This window comes from Ursus maritimus, unplaced genomic scaffold (genome assembly GCF_017311325.1).
Source record: "Ursus maritimus isolate PB19 unplaced genomic scaffold, ASM1731132v1 scaffold_27, whole genome shotgun sequence".
NCBI lineage: Eukaryota > Metazoa > Chordata > Mammalia > Carnivora > Ursidae > Ursus > Ursus maritimus.
The window spans coordinates 34078456-34097513 of NW_024425230.1; the positions used below are offsets into that span (position 1 = coordinate 34078456).

The 19058-nt window shown below is 40.3% G+C and overlaps 1 protein-coding gene and 1 long non-coding RNA gene across 3 annotated transcripts in view; one reads left to right on the forward strand and one right to left on the reverse strand.

Annotated features, from left to right (window-relative positions):
- Nucleotides 1–19058, forward strand: part of LOC121105547 — a 27082-nt gene continuing 8024 nt past the window's right edge. The window contains exon 1 of the long non-coding RNA XR_005838138.1: nt 1–385. This is a non-coding gene — a long non-coding RNA (uncharacterized LOC121105547). The remainder of the gene's footprint in view (nt 386–19058) is intronic.
- The window catches only part of KIF23 (kinesin family member 23), a 26287-nt gene continuing 24746 nt past the window's right edge, over nt 17518–19058 (reverse strand). For both annotated transcript variants that reach the window (XM_040643049.1, XM_040643050.1), the window contains 2 exons: nt 18851–18921; nt 17518–17813 (listed from right to left, as the gene is read on the reverse strand). In XM_040643049.1, the coding sequence (XP_040498983.1) occupies nt 17798–17813; nt 18851–18921 (87 nt within the window). In that variant the 3' untranslated portion in view covers nt 17518–17797. The remainder of the gene's footprint in view (nt 17814–18850; nt 18922–19058) is intronic.

The following is a 19058-nucleotide window of genomic DNA, read 5'->3' on the forward strand; positions in this document are numbered from 1 at the left end:
CAAAAAGTTTGGGGTTTTCTGCAGCTGTGAGTTCCTTGGGTTCGGCTAAACCTCAGGGCTTGTGAACAGTGAAAAAATTTTTAGGAAAAAGTTATCTAAGTAAATGGGTTTCACTCCCATCTACTGCAGCCCGTGTGACACTATTTGGACATTTAATGACGTCGCCAGCCTCCCCTAGCTGGCTGTGACCACCTGGAGCGCAGGAGCTAAATTTCAGCCTGGGGACCTCCGGTGCTTAGCGCGGCGTCGGGGATAAATTAAGTGACGTAGGAGGAGACGAGAAGCTTGCAGCGTGACGATAGCAGTAGCGTTGGAGCGCCCGCTGGGGCCCAGGCACTGAGCCACACTCTACAAGGATTCATTTAATCCTCACACCGCATAAGAGGTAAGTACTATTATTATCAGTATAAAAATCTATTGGGAATGTAGGGGAACTTTCCATGTCAGTTTCATTTTTTTTCTTTTGTAACCAAGGCACTCTGTGTTTGGGTGGAAGTGTCTTGAAACTGCCCTTAAGATGTTCAAGACTTCTTGAAGTAACTGTTGTTTGTCTAGGAGCTGCATTGCCATTTTGTGTCTTTTGAAGCTTAATAAAATTGGTGTTGGATTCACATTGAGAGTTGGGCTTTTTTTTTTTTTTTTTGAGGTGTAATTGACATAACTTTTATTTCTGGTGTATGGCATAATGATTCGATGTTTGTGTGCATTGCAAAACATGTCAACCATTTTTGAAGTTTACACTCTTAGTAGCTTTTAAATATGAAACACAATATTATTAACTATGGTCACTGTGTTGTACATTACATCCAGTGACTTACAACTGCAGGTTTGTAACTTTTTGAGCCCCTTCACCCATTCCACCTCCCCTCTGGCAACCACCAGTCTGTTCTCTGTATCTCTGAGTTTGGTTTGTTTATTTTGTTTGTTGTTTGGATTCCACATACAAGTGAGATCATACAGTATTTGCCTTTCTCTGACTTCTTTTGCTTATTAGTATAATGCCCTCGAGGTCCATCCATGTTGTCTCAAATGGCAAGGTGTTATACTTTTTTTTTTTTTCACAGCTGAGTAATAATCTTCTGTGTGTGTGTGTGTGTGTGTGTGTGTGTGTGTGTGTATCACATTTTCTTCATCCATTCATCCATTGATGGGCACTTGGGTTGTTTCTGTGTCTTGGCTATTGTAAATAATGCTGCAGTGAACATGGGAATAAATATATCTTTTCAAATTAGTGCTTTTGTTGTCTTCTGATGAATACCTTAGAGTGGACTTGCTTGATTATATGGTAGTTCTACTTTTAATTTTGGGGGAACCTCTGTACTCTTTTTCACGGCGCCTGCACCAGTTTATATTCCCACCAATAGTACACAGATGTTTCCTTTTCTTCACATCCTTGCCGTCGCTTGTTATCTTGTCATCTTGATGACAGCTATTCTAACAGGTGTGAGGCGATAGCTCACTGTGGTTTTAATTTGATTTCCCTGATGATTGGTAATGTTGAGCATCTTTTTCGTGTGCCTGCTGGCCATCTGTATGTCTTTGAAAAAATGTCTATTCAGATCTTTAGCCCATTTGTTTGTGGAATTTTTGTTGCTATTGAGTTGTAGGAGTTCTTTATTCATTTTGGATATGAACCCCTTATCAGATACATGATTTGAAAAAATTTTCTCCTGTTCAATAGGTTGCCTTTTCATTTTGTTGATGATTTCCTTTGCTGTGCAGAAGTTTTTAGTTTAATGTAGTCCCACTTGTTTACTTTAGTTTTTGTTGCCTCTGCTTTTGGAGTCCGATCCAGAAAATCTTTGCCAAGACCAATGTCAAGGAGCTTACCGCCTATGTTTTCTTCTAAGCGTTTTATGTTCCACGTCTTACGTTCAAGTCTTTATTCCATTTTGAATTAATTTTTGTGTATGGTGTAAGATAGTGGTCCATTTTCATTCTTTTGCATGTTGCTGTCCAGTTTTCCAACACCATTCATTGAGGAGACTTTCCTTTCCTGATAATATGTTCTTGATTCTTATGTCATAAATTAATTGACCATATATGAATGGGTTTATGTCTGTGCCATTGATCTGGGTTTTTTTTAAGATTTATTTATTTATCTCAGAGGGAGGGAGAGAGGGAGAGTGTCCGAGCAGGAAGAGGGTGGTGGGGGGGGGGTGGAGGGAGCAGAGAGAAGGGGCAGAGGGAGAGGGAGACAAGCAGACTCCCTGCTGAGTGGGGAGCCTGACACAGGGCTCCATCCCAGGACCCTGAGATGGTGACCTGAGCTGAAACCAAGTGTCAGATGTTAACTGCGCCACCCAGGTACCCCTAAATATCCCAAAATTTTTAAAAAGCTTTAAAAACTACCAAGCTTTCTAAACATAAAACTTGTTTTGAATTTCATCCAAATCTAGGAGCAATTATAGTGGAATTTGGGTGGAAAAAGGTAAAGCTATCAAGTCAAACATTTCCAAAGCCAAAGTGAATCAGTCTAAAACATAATCACCCCCTTTCCCGCCCCCAGTGTACTTCAAAACAAAGCAAAAAACTGATCTGGCAAATAGGAGACAGCAACACAATGTAAAACAAAATATCGCCTGTCTTAAACTATACTAATAAGAAACCTTTTAAATCAATGTTTTGTTCCTCAAATTGTTTTATAACTGTAGTAGCAAAACCTGAACCTTAGAGTGTAAGAAAGGTAAATTGTAAGTTCTTCTCACTTATAAGTATAAACACAAAAATCTAAAATGTGAATGTCAGTTATATCAGTAAAACTGGAAAAACTTAAAGCTTAATGAACTGAATGCAGTTCTGTACATCAAACCATGGTATATCATGACTAAGGATAGTTCAGCATAATTCTGTTGAAAGTAATCCATTAACCAAGAGGAAAACCTAGATGAAATTCTTAAAGATTCAGAAATACCACTTGATAAAATTAAGTAACTCTTAACATAGACTCTTAGAAAATTGGGAGAAAAGTTAACTTCCATATCCTGATAAGATATCTACTAAAAATCTACAGCAAACATTATACTTAATGGTGAAACTTAAAACCTACTCTTTAAAATCAGGAGCAGACAAGGATGTGTCCTTTCTCTGCCTCTACTTCAATTACTGTTTTAGAGTTTAGCCATATCAATAAGACAAGAAAAAGGTATTAAATTGGAAAGTTGTGAACTCTCGTTATTCATAAATAATATGATTATTTACCCAGAAGTTCCAAGAGATTCCATAAACAAAGAAATCAACCTAATAAGTAGTTCAGCAAAGTAGCTAGATTCAAGATTAATACACAAGAGCCAGCAGCATTTCTGTGTTCAGCAGAAGTCAGTTACAAAATGTAGTATTAAAAAATACACCTCATACAATAGCAGCAAAAATCATATAGTTTCTAGGAGTATACCTAACAGTTTGTGCATGGTCATTATTTTTAAAATTATAAAACTTTATGGAACATCATCAGAGGCAACCTAAATAGAGTGATATACCATATTCACAGATGAAAAGATCTTAAAGTGGGTAATTCTCTTCAAATTATGTAATTTCAGTCAATTACATAATTGTAATTATGGCAGTGTTTTAGAGTAAGAATAGAGGCTTTACTTAAATGTCAGTTCCATGGAGGGCACACACTTTGATTTGCCACTGCATTAATTGTGCCTAAAACAAAGCCTGGCACATAGGGGGCACTCAAATAACTACCTGCTGAATGAATTAAAACTGTGTTGTTGGGGGCGCCTGGGTGGCACAGCGGTTAAGCTTCTGCCTTCGGCTCAGGGCGTGATCCCGGCGATCTGGGATCGAGCCCCACATCAGGCTCTTCTGGTATGAGCCTGCTTCTTCCTCTCCCACTCCCCCTGCTTGTGTTCCCTCTCTCGCTGGCTGTCTCTAGCTCTGTCAAATAAATAAAAAAAATCTTTAAAAAAAAAAAAAAACTGTGTTGTTAACATTAAAGATGATAAACAGACCAATAAGACAGAGACCCTAAAAATCCACTCTCATACATAAGGGAACTTAGTAAGTCAGAGGTATGGCTCTATAAAACGGGGAAGTGAAGTGGTTAGGGGGAAGAGTACCTTTTCAAAAAAACAGCACTGGGACAATTGATTCTCTATCCATATGGAAATGTGGAAAGAATATTTTTAAGTCCATCCTCATCATATATAATGTGAAAAGGAAAACTCTAAAATTATAGAGGAAAACAGGAATTTGTTATTGAGTATATGAAAAATTTCTTAAGGCACAAAACATAAAGGAAAGATTCATAGGTTTGATTACATTAAAATTGAAAACTACGAGCCAAAAGAAACCGTAAGCGATGTCTGAAAAACTGTCACAACCGAGAACCCAAGGAAATACAATGACTGAATGTGACGTGGTTTCCTATATGGGACCCGGGGAAGGACAAAAGCCATTAGGTGAAAACTAAGGAATTCTAAATAAAATATAGACTTTAGTTAATAACAATATATTAATATTGGTTTATTAATTGTAACATATGCTGATATGTTAATAATAGGGGCACCTGGTTGTGACTATAAGGGAACTCTTTATCCTCACAATTTTTTGGTAGAACTAAAATAATTCTAAAAATTAAGTTTATTTTAAAAAACACCATAACCAAAGTGAAAAAATGTCAGCTTGGGAGAAGATATGAGGTCCAAAGTCCCCAAAAGCTATATAAGTCCCACAAACCAGTAAGAAAAAATATAACTGTCCTGTTTTGCAAAACATCAAAAATTATCAAGTAAGGCCAACCTGGCTGGCTTAGTCCCTAGAGCATGTGACTCTTGATCTTGGGGTCCTGGGTTCAAGCCCCACACTGGGCATAGAGCTTACTTAAACAAAACAAAATTATCAACTAAAAGTAACTATCTAGGGTTAACAAATTTTTATTTAAGCTGTAAAAATGAGACGCAATCATTAGCAAAGTGGTTAAAAACTTTGATGTCAGGCTCAGACTTGGGCTTAAATACCAACTCCACCATTTATGATTTTGGGGGTCCTTGAGCAAGTCATTAATCCTCTTGATCTGTTTCTTCACCTGTAAATTACAGGTAACACCTGTACAGGGTGTCAAACACTGAGCACCCAGTTAACCACAGCTGTTCTTCGCAAATGTTTAGAACTATTTAAGCAAAACATCAATTGCCCATGCATTTCCCTTTATTATGTGTAGTTATGGGACTTAAAACGGATTCAACATCATACTTTTACTTTATTTTTTTTTTAAAGATTATATTTATTTATTCGACAGAGATAGAGACAGCCAGCGAGAGAGGGAACACAAGCAGGGAGAGTGGGAGAGGAAGAAGCAGGCTCATAGCGGAGGAGCCTGATGTGGGGCTCGATCTCATAACGTCAGGATCACACCCTGAGCCGAAGGCAGACACTTAACCGCTGTGCCACCCAGGCGCCCCTACATCGTACTTTTACTTTAGACAGATTCTGCTACCCCTCATTCCCCTATCGTAGTACAAATGTCCTGTTGAGATGTATTTTCAAAAGACTAAGCAATATGCCATTTAAAAAATTAAAAATAAGAAATGGAGAGATTAAATCCAGTCACATCTACTGAAACAGGATTAAACTTAAGTGCTCTGGAGCATTCTAGAAACACAACTGTGACATTGCTTACCACTGTACTATTAGTGACGAGTGGATTTGGTGGACTAATATCACACCTTCACTATTAATAAAACAGATTATCATTGTAAAAAAAAAAAATTAGCCTCCGAAGAAACCCTAATTTAATCAGAGAAAAATGTGTGTTTACCTAGCTAAGAATGTCTCTTTCACCATGTTTTTCAGTAGTACTTTTTCTAATTTAAGTTGTCTCCCAACCAGGTTTTTTGATTAAATGTCTAGAAGAGCAAATGCATAAATATAATGGTGGTTACACAAAAAAAGACATTATCAATTTAATGTCAAATTACTTTATATTTTCTACTGCCTTTTTTTTTTACAATTGCAACAATTCTACTTTTCATTTTTTCATTTTTTCTACTGAAGTGTGTTTGACATAGTATTTTGTAAACTTACAGTGTACAAGACCGTATAGTATAGAATTGGATACATTTGCATATGGTAATATGATTACCACTGTGGCAGTAATTAGCATCTCTATCACACTACATAATTATCCTTCCTTTATAGTACTTACAATAATTAAGTTCTGGTCTCTTAGTAAGTCTGATGTTTGTAATACAGTATTACTGTCTGTAGTCCATGCACCGTGCATTAGATCTCTAGGACTGACTTACTACTTGGTTTAAGTTTGTACCCTTAAAAACATCTGTCTTGTCTCCCCGCCCCCCATCCCATGATAACCACCCTTTTATTCTTGATTTTCACAAGTTTGGCTTTTTAAAATTCCCCACGTAAGTGATATCAGACAGTACTTGTCTTTCTCTGTCTGGCTGACCGCACTTAGTATCAGGTGTTCAGGGTCTGTCCATGTTGTGGCCAGTGGCAGCACGTCCTCCTTTCTCATGGCTGAATAATACTCTGTGTGTGTGCGTGCGTGCGTGCCACGCACCGCGTTATGTTATCCATTCACCTACTGATGGGCACTCGGTTGTTTCTGTATCTCCGCTGTTGTAGATGGTGCTGCAGTGATCTTGGGAGTGCAGCTGTCTTTTCAAGAGAGTGATTTGATTTTCTTCAGGTAAATGCCCGGAAGTGGAATCATATTGTAGTTCTAATTTTAATTTTTCGAGGAACCTCCATACACTGTTTTCCATAGTGACTGTGCCAGTTTGCATTCCCACCAGCAGTGCCCGAGGGTTTCCTCCGCTGCACATCCCTGCCAGCACTTACTGTTCCGTCTTCTTCATGATAGCCGTTCTAACACCTGTGAGGTGACACAGCATTTTTGGTTTTGATTTGTGTTTCCCTGATGATGCGTGATGTTGAGCCTCTTTTCATGGACCTGGTGGCCGTCTGGATGTCTTCTTTGGGAAAATGTCTATTTAGTTCTTCTCCCCATTTTTAAATCAGGTTGCTTTTCTCGTATCGAGTTGTATGAAATCTTTATGTATTTTGGATATTAACCCTTTATCTGATGTACGATTTGCAAAAACTTTCTCCCATTTTGTAGGTTGCCTTTCATTTTGTTAATTCTTTCATTCAAAAGCTTTTACGTTTGATGTGATCCCTTCTGTTGGTTTTTACTTCTGTTGTTGGATGTCGTATCCAAAAATCATTGCCAAAACCGGCCCCAAGGAGCTTCTTCCCCATGTTTTCTTCTCGGAGTTGGATAGTATGAGTCTTTACTTTCAAGTCTGTAATCATTTCACTTGAATTTTTGTGTGTGGTGTAAGATAGGTGTCCAGTCCCAGTGTTCTGCGTGTGCTCATCCAGTTTTCTCAACATCATATGTTGAAGAGTCTGTCTTTTCCCCATTTGGTGCTATTGGCCCCCTCATCGAATATTAGTTTAATGTATAAGCAGAGGTTAATGTTGGGCTCTCTGTTCTGTTTGTCAGCGTGTCTGTTTTTGTGCCAGTACCGTATGGTTTTTAAGACTATAGCTTTGTAGTGTAGTTTGAAATCAGGAAGTGCAGTACCTGCAGTTTTGTTCTTTTTCCTCAGGATTGCTGTAGCTACTCGGAGTCCTTTGTGGTTCCATACAAACTTCACAGTTTATTTTCTGTTTCTGCGAAGAATGGCATTAGTATTTGGGATTGTGTTGACTCTATAGATTGCTTTGAGTAGTATACACATTTTGACAATAGTAATGCTTCTGATCCATGAACACAGGCTGTGTTTCCATTTGTTTATGTCTTTTTCTATTTTTTCAGCAGGCTTGTAGTTTTTGTTTTACAGAACTTTCACCTGCAGGGTGCCTGGGTGCCTCAGTGGGTTGGGCGTGTGCCTTCGGCTCAGGTCATGAACTCAGGGTCCTGGGATCGAGCCACATGTCGGGATCCCTGCTCGGCAGAGTGTCGCCTTATTCCTTTGCCCTTTTCCCCCCACCCCTGGCCTGTGCTCGCGCTCTCTCTCTCTCTCTCTCTCAAATAAATAAATAAAATCTTAAAAATAACAAAAACAAGAACTTTCACCTCCTACATTAAATTTATTCCTAAGTATTTTATTGTTTTCGATGCTACTGTGAATGCAAAAGCTTTCTTTCTTTTTTTTTTTTGTGACCATTATTCTTTTTCTTAGACTTAACAGTCCTTTTATTGAAACATAATTGACATACAATGTTTTATTAGTTTCAAGTATATAACAGATTGATTCCACGGTTCCGTATGTTATTCATTGCTCACCGTGATAAGTGTAGTCACTATCAGTCACTACACATTATTGCGGTATCATTGACTGTATTCTCTAAGCTCTACTTTTCATCTCTGTGACTTACTTATTTTACAACTGGAAGTTTGTACCTCCAGTCCCCTTTATTTTGCCCGTCTCTCCACCCATCTCCCTTCTAGCAACCACCAGTTTGTTCTCTGTACTTAAGAGTCTGTTCTGTTTTTTAGATTCCATGTGTAAGTGAAATCATATGGTCTTTGTCTTTCTCTGTCTAACTTATATCACTTAGCATTATACCCTCTCAATCCATCCAGATTGTTGCAAATGGCAAGATGTCATTCTTTTTTATAGCCAAGTAACAGTCCCCTTGCGTGTGTGAGTGTGTGTGAGTGTGAGTGAGTGTGTGTGTGTGTGTGTGTGTATGACCCATGTTCTTTATTCATCCACTGATGGACATTCGGGTTGCTTCCATATCTTGGCTATTGTAAACAACCCTGCAATGAACATAGGAGGAAATAGATCTTTTCAGATTAGTGTTCATTTTTGGGGGGTAAATATGCAGTAGTGGAATTACTGGATCATATGGTATTTCTATTTTTAATTTTTTGAGGAACCCCCATACTGTTTTCCACAGCGGCTGCACCAGTCTGCATTCCCAGCAGCAGTGCGTGAGGGTTCTGTTTCCCCCACACCCTCACCAGCACTTGTTATTTCCTGTCTGTTTGACACTCGGCATTCTGACCAGTGTGAGGTGATGTATCATTTCAGTTTGCACCTGCATTTCCCTGATGATGGGTGATGTCGAGCATCTTTTCACGTGTCTCTTGGCCATCTGTAGGTGTTCTTTGGAAAAATGTCTACTCAGGTCCTCTGCTCCTTTTTAGGTCGAATTATTTGTATTTTTTTGGTGTTGAGCTGTATGAGTTCTTTACATATTTTGGACATTAACCCCTTATTGGATATATCATTTGCAAATATCTTAGCCCATTCAGTGGGTTGCCTTTCTGTTTTGTTGATGTTTCTTTTGCTGTGCAAAAGCTTTTTATTTTAATGTGGTCTCAGTAGTTGACTTTTGTTTTTGTTTCCCTTGCCTGAGGAGACAGATCCATATATATGTTGCTAAGGACAAATTCCCTGAGATGACTGCCTGTGTTTTCTTTTAGATTTTTATGGTTTCAGGTCTCACATGTAGGTCTTTAATCCATTCTGAGTTTATTTTGGTGCAAGAAAGTGGTCCAGTTTCATTCTTTTGCATGTAGCTGTCCAGGTTTCCCAACACCATTTATTGAAAAACTGTCTTTTCCCCATATATTCTCGTCTCCTTTGTCATAGATTAATTGGTCATGTAAGTGTGGATTTATTTCTGGGCTCCTTGTCGTGTTCCCCTGATCTGTGTGTCTACTTTTGTGCCAGGACTGTACTGTTTTGATTACCACAGCTTTGTAGTATATCTTAAAATCTGGGATTGTGTTACCTCCGGCTTTGTTCTTCTTTCTCAAGATTGCTTGGGCTATTTGCGGGCTTTTGTGATTTCATACAAATTTTAGGATTGCTCATTTCAGTTCTGTGAAAAATGCTGTTAGTATTTTGGTAGGGATTACATTGAATCTGTAGATTGCTTTGGGTAGTATGGACCTTTAAACAATATTAATTCTAATAATTTATGGGTATATCTTCCCATTTGTGTCATCATCAGTTTCTTTCATCAGTGTTTTAGTTTTCAGAGGACAAGTTCTTCACCTCTTTGGTTAAGTTTTTTCCTAATAATTAGTTGTTTAAAGCCACTGTTCCCTTACGGATTTTCTGTCTGGATGATCTAGCCGTTGATATAAGTGGAGTGTTAAAATCCCCTGCTATTATCATGCTACTGTAAATTTCTTCCCTTATGTGTATTAATATTTGCTTTTATGGATTGAGGTGTTTGCATGTTGGGTGTATAGATATTTACAGTTGTTACACCCTCTCGAAGGAGTGATCCCTTTATCATCATGCAGTGCTCCTTTGTCCTCTGCTACACTGTGTTAGAACCTGTTTGTCTGGGGGCACCTGGGGGGTGCAGTCATTTGAGCGTCAGACTTGGTTTTGGCTCGGGTCGTGATCTCAGGGTCATGAATGAGCCCCAGGTCAGGCTCTGCATGGAGTCTGCTTGAGGTTCTCTCTCCCTCTCCCCCTCCCCCCACCCATGTGCATGTGGGCCGTGCTCTCTCTCTCTCTCTGTCAAATAAGTAGATCTTTAAAAAAAAGTAATGAAGTTTGTTTTGTCTAATATAAATATTGCCACCATGGCTTTTGTTGTTGTTTCCATTTGCATGGCATATGCTTTTCCATCCCTCCGCTTTCAGTCTGTACGAGTCTTTCAGTCTGAAGTGAGCCTCTTGTAAGCAGCACATAGGTGGGTCTTGTTTTTTTTTAACCCACTGAGTCACCCTCTGTGTTTTGATTAGAGCATTTAGTCCATTTGCATTTGAAATAATCGTGATAGGTATGTACCTATTGCCATTTTGTTAATTGTTTTTCGGTGGTTTTGTAGCTTTTCTCTGCTTTTTTCTACTTCTTCCCCCTTTTCCCTTGTGGTCTGATGGTTTTGTTTAGTGTTATGCTTGGATTCCCTTTTTTTATTTTTTGTGTATCTGTTATAGGGTTGTTGTTTTTTTTTTTAAGATTTTATTTATTTATTTGAGAGAGCACAAGTGAGAAAGCACAAGCAGGGGGAGCAACAGAGGGAGAGGGAGAAGCAGACTCCCCACGAAGCAGGGAGCCGGACATGGAGCTCGATCTCAGGACCCTGGGATCATGACCTGAGCTGAAGGCAGCTGCTTAACCGACTGAGCCACCCAGGCGCCCCTCTGTTACAGGTTTTTGACTTGGGATTACTGTTGGGTTCATGTATAACATCATATGTATCTAGCAGTCTGTATTAAATGATGGTCTCTTAAGTTTGAACACATTATAAAACCTCTAAATTTTTACTCCCCTCTCCATGTTTTATGTGTATGATGTCATATTTTGCATTCTTTTGTGTATGCTTTGCTTAATTTTGTAGAGATAATTGATTTTACTACTTTTGTGTTTTAACTTCCATATTGGCTTTGTAAGTGGTTAACATGCTACCTTTCTTGTATGTTTATTTTTATCTTTGAAATTTTTTCCTTCCATTATTTTCTTCTAGTTATGCCCTTTTTTTTTTTTTTCCCCAATTAAAGAATCCCCTTTAACATTTCTTATAAGGCCAGTTTAATTTCAACCTTTGTTTGGGAAACTTTCTCTCTCCTTCCTTTCTGAGTGATAACCTTGCTGGGTAAAGTATTCTTGGTTAAGTTTTTTCCCTTTTAGCCCTTTGAATATATCTTGCTACTTTCTTCTGGCCTGCATAGTTTCTGCTGAAAAATCAGCTGATAGCTTCAGGGGTTTTCCCTTGTATCTTGTTTTGGTTTGGTTTGTTGCTTTTAAAATGGTCTTTATCATTACTTTTTGCCATTTTAATTATTATGTGTTTTGGTCTGGACCTCCTGTGGTTCACCTTGTTAGGGGCCATCTTTGCTTCGTGGACTCGGATGTTTGTTTCCTTCCCCAGAGGGGGGATATTTTCAGCTGTTATTTCTTCAGACGATTTTCTGCCCTCTCTCTCTCTCCGTCTGGCACTCTAGAATGTGAATGCTATTATACACGATGATGTCTTTTCTCAGGTCCAGTGAGCATCTTTATGACCATTACTTTGAATTTTTTATCAAGCATATTATCTCTGTTTCATTTAGGTCTTTTACTCTGATTTTTGTCTTATTCTTTGATTTGGGACATATTCCTTTGTCTCCTCATCTTGTCTGTTTGTGTGTATTAGGTAGATCAGCTCTATCTCCCAGTCTTGAAAATAGTGGCCGTGTGTAGGAGAGGTCCTGCGGTGCCCTGTGGTGCAGCCCCCCCACCCCATGCTCAGCAGGACCAGGTGCTCGGAGGTGTCCCGTTTGTGGGCTGTGTGTGCCCTCTTGTGGCTGAGCTGTGCCTGCCTTCTGCCCCACCAGCTGCACTTGCCTGCATCCCTGCTGTGGCATCCTGGGAGTTACACCCCCCCACCCCCACCCCTGTTGAGGGGCCTCTGCAGTGGTGGCGGGTTTCCTGAGCGGACAGGGCCGGCAGTCGGTCCAGCTGTCTGCACCTGGCGTCTCTGCCACCGTTGTGGGCGCACCGACAGGCAGGGCTTAGCCCATGCGCTGTCAGCTAAGAGGCTCAGCTGCAGAACCGCCGGCACGGTGGTGTGGGGCTCCTTGCCACCACGCCTCAGGACAGGAGTCACTTCGGAGGGACACCTGGGAGGCAGGCGGTTGGATTGGGCAGATCTGCAAGAGAGCACCCGGGCGGAGCACACAATGCTAGCGAAGTAGATGGAGGGTTCCATGGAGGGTTCCATGGAGGGTTCCGTGCCGGCCCCTGCGAGCATCAGCTGTCTAGGCTGGGGGACAAGAGAAACGGTGCCTGCCAGCACTTTTGTTCTGCAGAAATCTCCTGCAGATCCCCACCTCTCCAACATGCATTCTGAAACTAGTCAGTATGTGTCTTTCAGGGGCACCCTAGGTGCTTTTCCAACTGCTGTTTCCGTGCTGTGTCTCCAGCCAGGTTATTTAGTATATTGGTTCTTTAAGGGTGGGGACTCAGTTTCCCATCACCGCCCTCTGAATTTTAAAGCTCCTGCGCTGAAGGCCTGTTGGTTTCCAAGCCAGATGTCATGGGGACTCCTGTTCCCCAGTGTGGGTCCTCAGTGCTGGGCGTCCCTTGTGTGGGCTCTCATCCTCTCGCTTCTTTGTGTTTGTGATGTCCCTCCTGTCTGTGGCCGGGTGCACTGGGGGTGTGGTTCCCAAGCACGTCTCCCCCCCCCTCCGCTTTCTGATGTGGCCTTCCCTGTGACTAGCTGCGGAAGGTCTGTCCTGTCCGTCCTCAGGTCATCTGTGGAGTTAGTTGTGTAGATGCAGCTGTTGGCTCAGCGTGTCCGTGGGGCAAGGTGAGCTCAGGACTCTCCTGCTCTGCCATCTTCCAAAATTCACGCAGGATAAGGTTATTCTTTTGCAGATGTTTCACACCTCGTGTACGGAAATGCAACTGATTCCAGTGTGTTGGTTCTGTGTCCTGCAGCTTTATTGAAATCATTGATTAGCTCCAACAGTTTTTTGTTTGAGCCTTGGGATTTTCAATGTGCAGAATCCTATCATCTGAAAATAGTGACAGTTTTACTTCGTCCTTCTCGATTTGAATGGATTTTAGTTCTTTGCCTTGCCTCATCGCTCGGGCAAGGACTGTTGGGTAAGACTGCTGAGAGGGGACATGTTAGTCTTCTTCCTGATGTTGGCGAAAAAGCTTTCATTTTTTTCTTCCATTGAGTATGATGTTATCTGTGGGTTTGTTGTGTATGGCCTTGATTATGTTCCATTTGTATCCCATCTGCAAGGGTTTTTACTGTGAAAGTATGTTGTATTTTGTCAAATTGCTTTTTCTGTGCCTTTTAAGATCATGTGGTTTTTATCTCTCATTGTATTAATGTGATATATCACATTCATTGATTGGCATATATTGAACCATCCTTGTATCCCAGAGATAAATCCCACTTGGTCATGGTGTGTACTTTTTTCTACGTGTTCTCAAATTCAGTTTGCGAAGATTTTGTTGAGAATTTTTGCATTTATATTCATCAGGGATACTGATCTAGTTTTCTTGTGGTGTCCTTCTCTCTCTTTGGTATTTGGCCTTATAGAATGAGTTTGGAACTATCCCTGCTTCCATTTTTTTTTTTTTTTTTTTTTTTTTTTGCAAGAGTTTGAGAAGGACTGCTGTTAATTCTTTGAAGGTTTGGTAGAATTTGCCTGTGAAGCCATCTGGTCCTGGGGTTTTCTGTGTTGGGAGGGTTTTCGTTACTGATTCAATCTCTTTATTCATTATTCATCCTTTCAGATAGTCCCTTTCTTCCTGACTCAGGCTTGGTGGATTGTGTATTTCTAGAAATTTGTTCATTTCCTCTAGGGTGTCTGATTTGTTGACATACAGTTGTTCATAGTAGTCTCTTATGGTCATGTGTTTTTCTGTAATGTCGACTGTAATGTGTCCTTTTTCATTTCTTACTTGAGTCTTTCTTTTTTTCTTAGTCTGGCTAAAGATTTTGTTTACTGTTTCAAAGAACCGGCCTTTAGTTTTGTTGATCCTTTCCATTTTTCTGGTCCCCGTTTCATTTGTTTCTACTCTGATCTTTATAATTTCCTTCCTTCTGCTAACTTTGGCCTTGTTTTTCCTATTCATCGGGGGGAAAGGTTATCTGTGATTTTTTCTAATTCCTTAACATGTGCATTTATTGCTATAAACTTTCAGAACTGCTTTTACAGCATCCTGTAAGATTTGGTATGCTGTATTTCCATTTTTCATTTGTTTCAAGGTCATTTTTTATTTCCTTTTGATTTCTTCTTTGACACATTGGTTATTCAAAAGCATGTTGTATAGTGTCCACATATTTGTAAGTTTTCCAGTCTCCCTCTTGTTGATTCCTAGTTTGATACCATTATCGTCAGAAAAGATAGTTGATGTGGTTTCAGTCTTAAATTTGCTGGGATTTGTTTTATGCCCTATCATGTGATCTGTCCTGGAAAAGATTTCATGTGCACTGAAGAGGAATGTGTATTCTGTCTCTGTTGGATAGACTGCTCTGATACGTCTGTTAAGTTACTTTGTTCTGTGGTTCAGTTTAGTTTTTTTGTTGATTTTCTACCTGGATGATTTGTTCGTTGCTGACAGTGGAGTACTGAAGTCCCCTACTGTTACTGTATTGTTGTCTGTTTCTCCCTTTAGATCTGTTAGTATTTGCTTAATAAATTTTGGTGATGCAACGTTGGGTGCGTACATCCTATTGTTCTGTCTTCCTGATGTATGGACTGTTTTATCATTATGACGTTCTTTCTCTTTTTGTTTTTAGGCTTGACCTCTATTTTGTCTGATATAAGTAAAGCTACTCCTGCTTTCATTTGGTTTCTGCTTGCTTGGAATATTCTCTTAATTCCTTCACTTTGATCCTGTGTGTATCTTGAAAGTTGAAATGAGTTTCCTATAGGCAGCATATGGTTGGGTCTTGTTTTTATCCATCAAGCTACTCTGTGCCTTTTGATTGATGAATTCAATCCATTTATATTGAGTGATTATTGATCTGAAGGACTTAATACTACTGCCTCTTATATTTAGCTTTCTGGTTGTTTCTTTTTCCCAATGTTTCTGTCTGCCTTTATAACATGATTTTCCATGATGATTTGCTCAGTCTCCCTTGTTTTATGTTTTATGACTTTTCTCTAGATTTTTGTTTTGTGATTACCATGTGGCTTACCTAAAACATGTAAGGAGTCCTTTTTATGGACTCCTTTATATTATTATATTATATTATATTATATTATATTATATTATATTATAATAAAGTGGCTAACACATCATTCCAATATACAGTTTTCTAAAAGTTTTTCACCCCTGTCCAGAGTGTAAGTTATTTCATATGCTTTTTTGTCACTAATTAGCATCTTTCCACTTCAGCTTGGAGAACTCCTTTCAGTATTTCTTGCAAGGCAGGTCTAGTGGTGAACTCCCTCAGTGTTTGTAGGGAAAGCCTGTATTTCTCCCTCACATTTGAAGCATATCTTTGCCAGATAAAGTGTTCAGGGCTAGCAGTTTTTATTTTTCAGCACTTTGAATGGGTCGTTCCACTCCCTCCTGGTCTGTAGAATTTCTGAGAAACCCGCCAATAAACTAATGGAGGTTCCTTTGTAGGTTACTTTCTTTGGTCCCTGGGTGCCTTTAAAAAAAAAAATTTCATTATAATGTGTCTGGGAGATCATCTTTTTGCATTGAGATAATAGAGTATTCTGTTAGCTTCTTGGACTTCTCCAGTTCCTTCCCTAGGTTTGGGAAGTTCTGTTGTGTTTCCCTGTATACACTCTCTGCTCCCTTTTCCCCTTCTCCTTCTGGCAGACTATTATATTTTCTCATCATATGTGAGAGCTCTTGGAGGGTTTCTTCAGTTTCTTTTTTTTAAATCTTAGCTCTTCTCTCCTGGGTCATTTCTAAATTCCTATCCTCCAAATCACTAATTCCTTCTTCAGTCTGATCTGCCCTATTTCCTAGGCTCTGTAATGCATTTCTTCGTCTCATTCACTGAATTCGTCAACTCTAGAATTTGTCTGGTTCTTTTTAAAAATTTCAAACTCCTTGGTAAAAAAAACACCTCCTGTTCAGTAATTTTATTCCTAAATTGAATCCCGTGAGTTTTCTTACAAGCTCATCAAATTTCTTTATAATAGCTATTTTGAATTGTCAGTTAAATCACAATATTTTGCACCTTTGGGTTCAGTTGCTGGAGAATTTTTTTTGTGATACCGCATTACCGTGATTTTTTATCGTGCTTGATTAAATGTACCTCTGCTATTGCGCTGAAATAGCTCACTTGGTTGTTGACTTTGTTACAGTTCGACAGATCGGGGATTGCAGACCTTTCTTTTGTTTCCCAGAAGGTGGTGCAGTAGCTCAGGTTTTTGGCTTCTCCTCACCTGAGCTGGTTCTGGAGCGGCACTCTCGGGCCCGCATGTAAAAGCAGCCAGTCCCGAAGCCGGCAACAGAGGAATGCGGTGAGGGCACGTGTAGGCACCGTGCTTTGTGGTTGCCGACAGGCTGGTAGGGGAACGTGGAACAGGGTACTCCCACAGGGCCTTGTGCGGACCTCCTGCTGAGATCCCACAGCAGACCCAGGGATCCTTCAGTGTCCTTTGATGGTCCTGCGTGTTCCCCTTCCCTCTCCCTCTCCCCATCAAGGAGGTCCCTCCTCAAAGCTGTGCTGTGGGAAGAAATGGGTCCCTGGGCAGGAGAGGTACCCTGTTTTGGAGCTGTTCCTTTGTGTGCTTTCAAACAGGTAGCCCCAACAGGAGAGAAACAAAAGCGCATCAGCTCAGTGCAAGGCGTGACACTAGAGGATGTGTTAAATGACGGTCACACATCTTTGTATTTCTTAGTGTTTATTTCAATCTTTTCGCATATCTAAAGGTCAGAAAGTGGATATATATATATATATACACAAAATTCAAAACAACTTCCTAAAATGGCTTTAGTATTGGCCAGTTACTGACATCCTTATTTTGAAAGTTTGAATTGTCAAATATGTCTAAAGTGCATTCTTGCAAGCTAATCTATAGCAGCATTTGTTTTGTTTATAAAACCTTAAGAAGTATTCAGACAAGAGCAGGAAAAGTCACACACACAAATAAAGTGTGATCTACATATATTTTTCCTTAATCACCCAGGACAAAACACTTGTGGGAATTAGTTATTAAGTATACAAGAAATATACAAAACAATAGCATTATTAAAAAGTTCATATGGCAAGGCAGAGAATATAAAGAGTGTGCTGAATCCTAGATATCTTTGGAGCCATAGGGGGATCTCTGATCTGCACCAGTGTATGAGGTCTCTGAGGTCTGTGATACTCAACAGAGCTGTGAGAAGATTCCTGGCATGGCTTTGGAGACATCACCAAGACTGTCAGGTTACGGTTTCTTGCGCCTAAAACGTGAAAACCAGCATTTAGTATTGACTTTTGGAATCAGTGACACATTCATAGCAATTGGATCTCCTAGGAGAGGCTTCACGAGAACTCAGGTTTTATCCTGAGACAGTTCAAATCCTGAGAAAGCAAGTAACAGTTATAAGATATGTGTATCCAGTGTTAAGTTTAAAAAGCAGGATTCCTGCCTTCATCCTATTGCAGTGATTTTCCAACTTGCCTAAGGAATACGTGTATTAAAAATGGACACGAAGGGGATGCCTGGGTGGCACAGCGGTTAAGCGTCTGCCTTCGGCTCAGGACGTGATCCCGGCGTTATGGGATCGAGCCCCACATCAGGCTCCTCTGCTATGAGCCTGCTTCTTCCTCTCCCACTCCCCCTGCTTGTGTTCCCTCTCTCGCTGGCTGTCTCTATCTCTGTCAAATAAATAAATAAAATCTTTAAAAAAAAAAAAAAAGATTCTCTCTCTCCCTCTCCCTCTGCCCATCTTCCTAAAAAAAAAAAAAATGGACAGGAAGACTTATATAGGTAAACATTTGAAAAGGGGTTTTACTAATATGGAAAAAGAATAGACCAGACCCTTAGGTATGTGCTTCATAGAAGGAAAAGTGTGATTCCTTCCCCAACCATAAATGCCACTGTTCCATTTTATTCTAGTGAACACTTACCGCTATAATGAGACCAACAGGCAAGTTCGGAAAGAGTGAATTACACGAAGAGCTGTCATCCCTGACTAAAGCCTCCCGCCTCCCGCCTTACAGGGGCTCTCAGCCCACCTCAGAGAGCTTTAGGAGCCCTAGCAAAGTGGGACCGAGCGTGAGCAATCTTCCGTCACCTCCTGTTACTGCTCCCACCAAGCCCTCGGAGGTTCTCAGCCCTGCTGCGGCAGTCTGCTAGGGAGCCCACATATTCCCAGGGGTAAACAAAAACCACAAACGTCCTCTTCAGTCAAAGTGGAGAGTACGGAGAAGGGGTGATAGTGGAAATACTGGAGGAGGGAGAACACACAGAAAGGCCCAGTTAGTCAGGACTCACTTGGGTTGTGCGTGATGCTGATATCCCGGTCCCAGCTGAGATCCTGCTCTCATCTCCACAGCCACAGAACACTGAGGAAAATTACAGAAGAGGGAAAGATCAGCTCCTCTCTCTACAGTCTACAAACTCAGTTCTGCTCAGATGGTTCAACCGCGGTGGAGTCCCACAGTGCTTTCTAGTACAGCACAGACACCTATGTTAAAGTGCC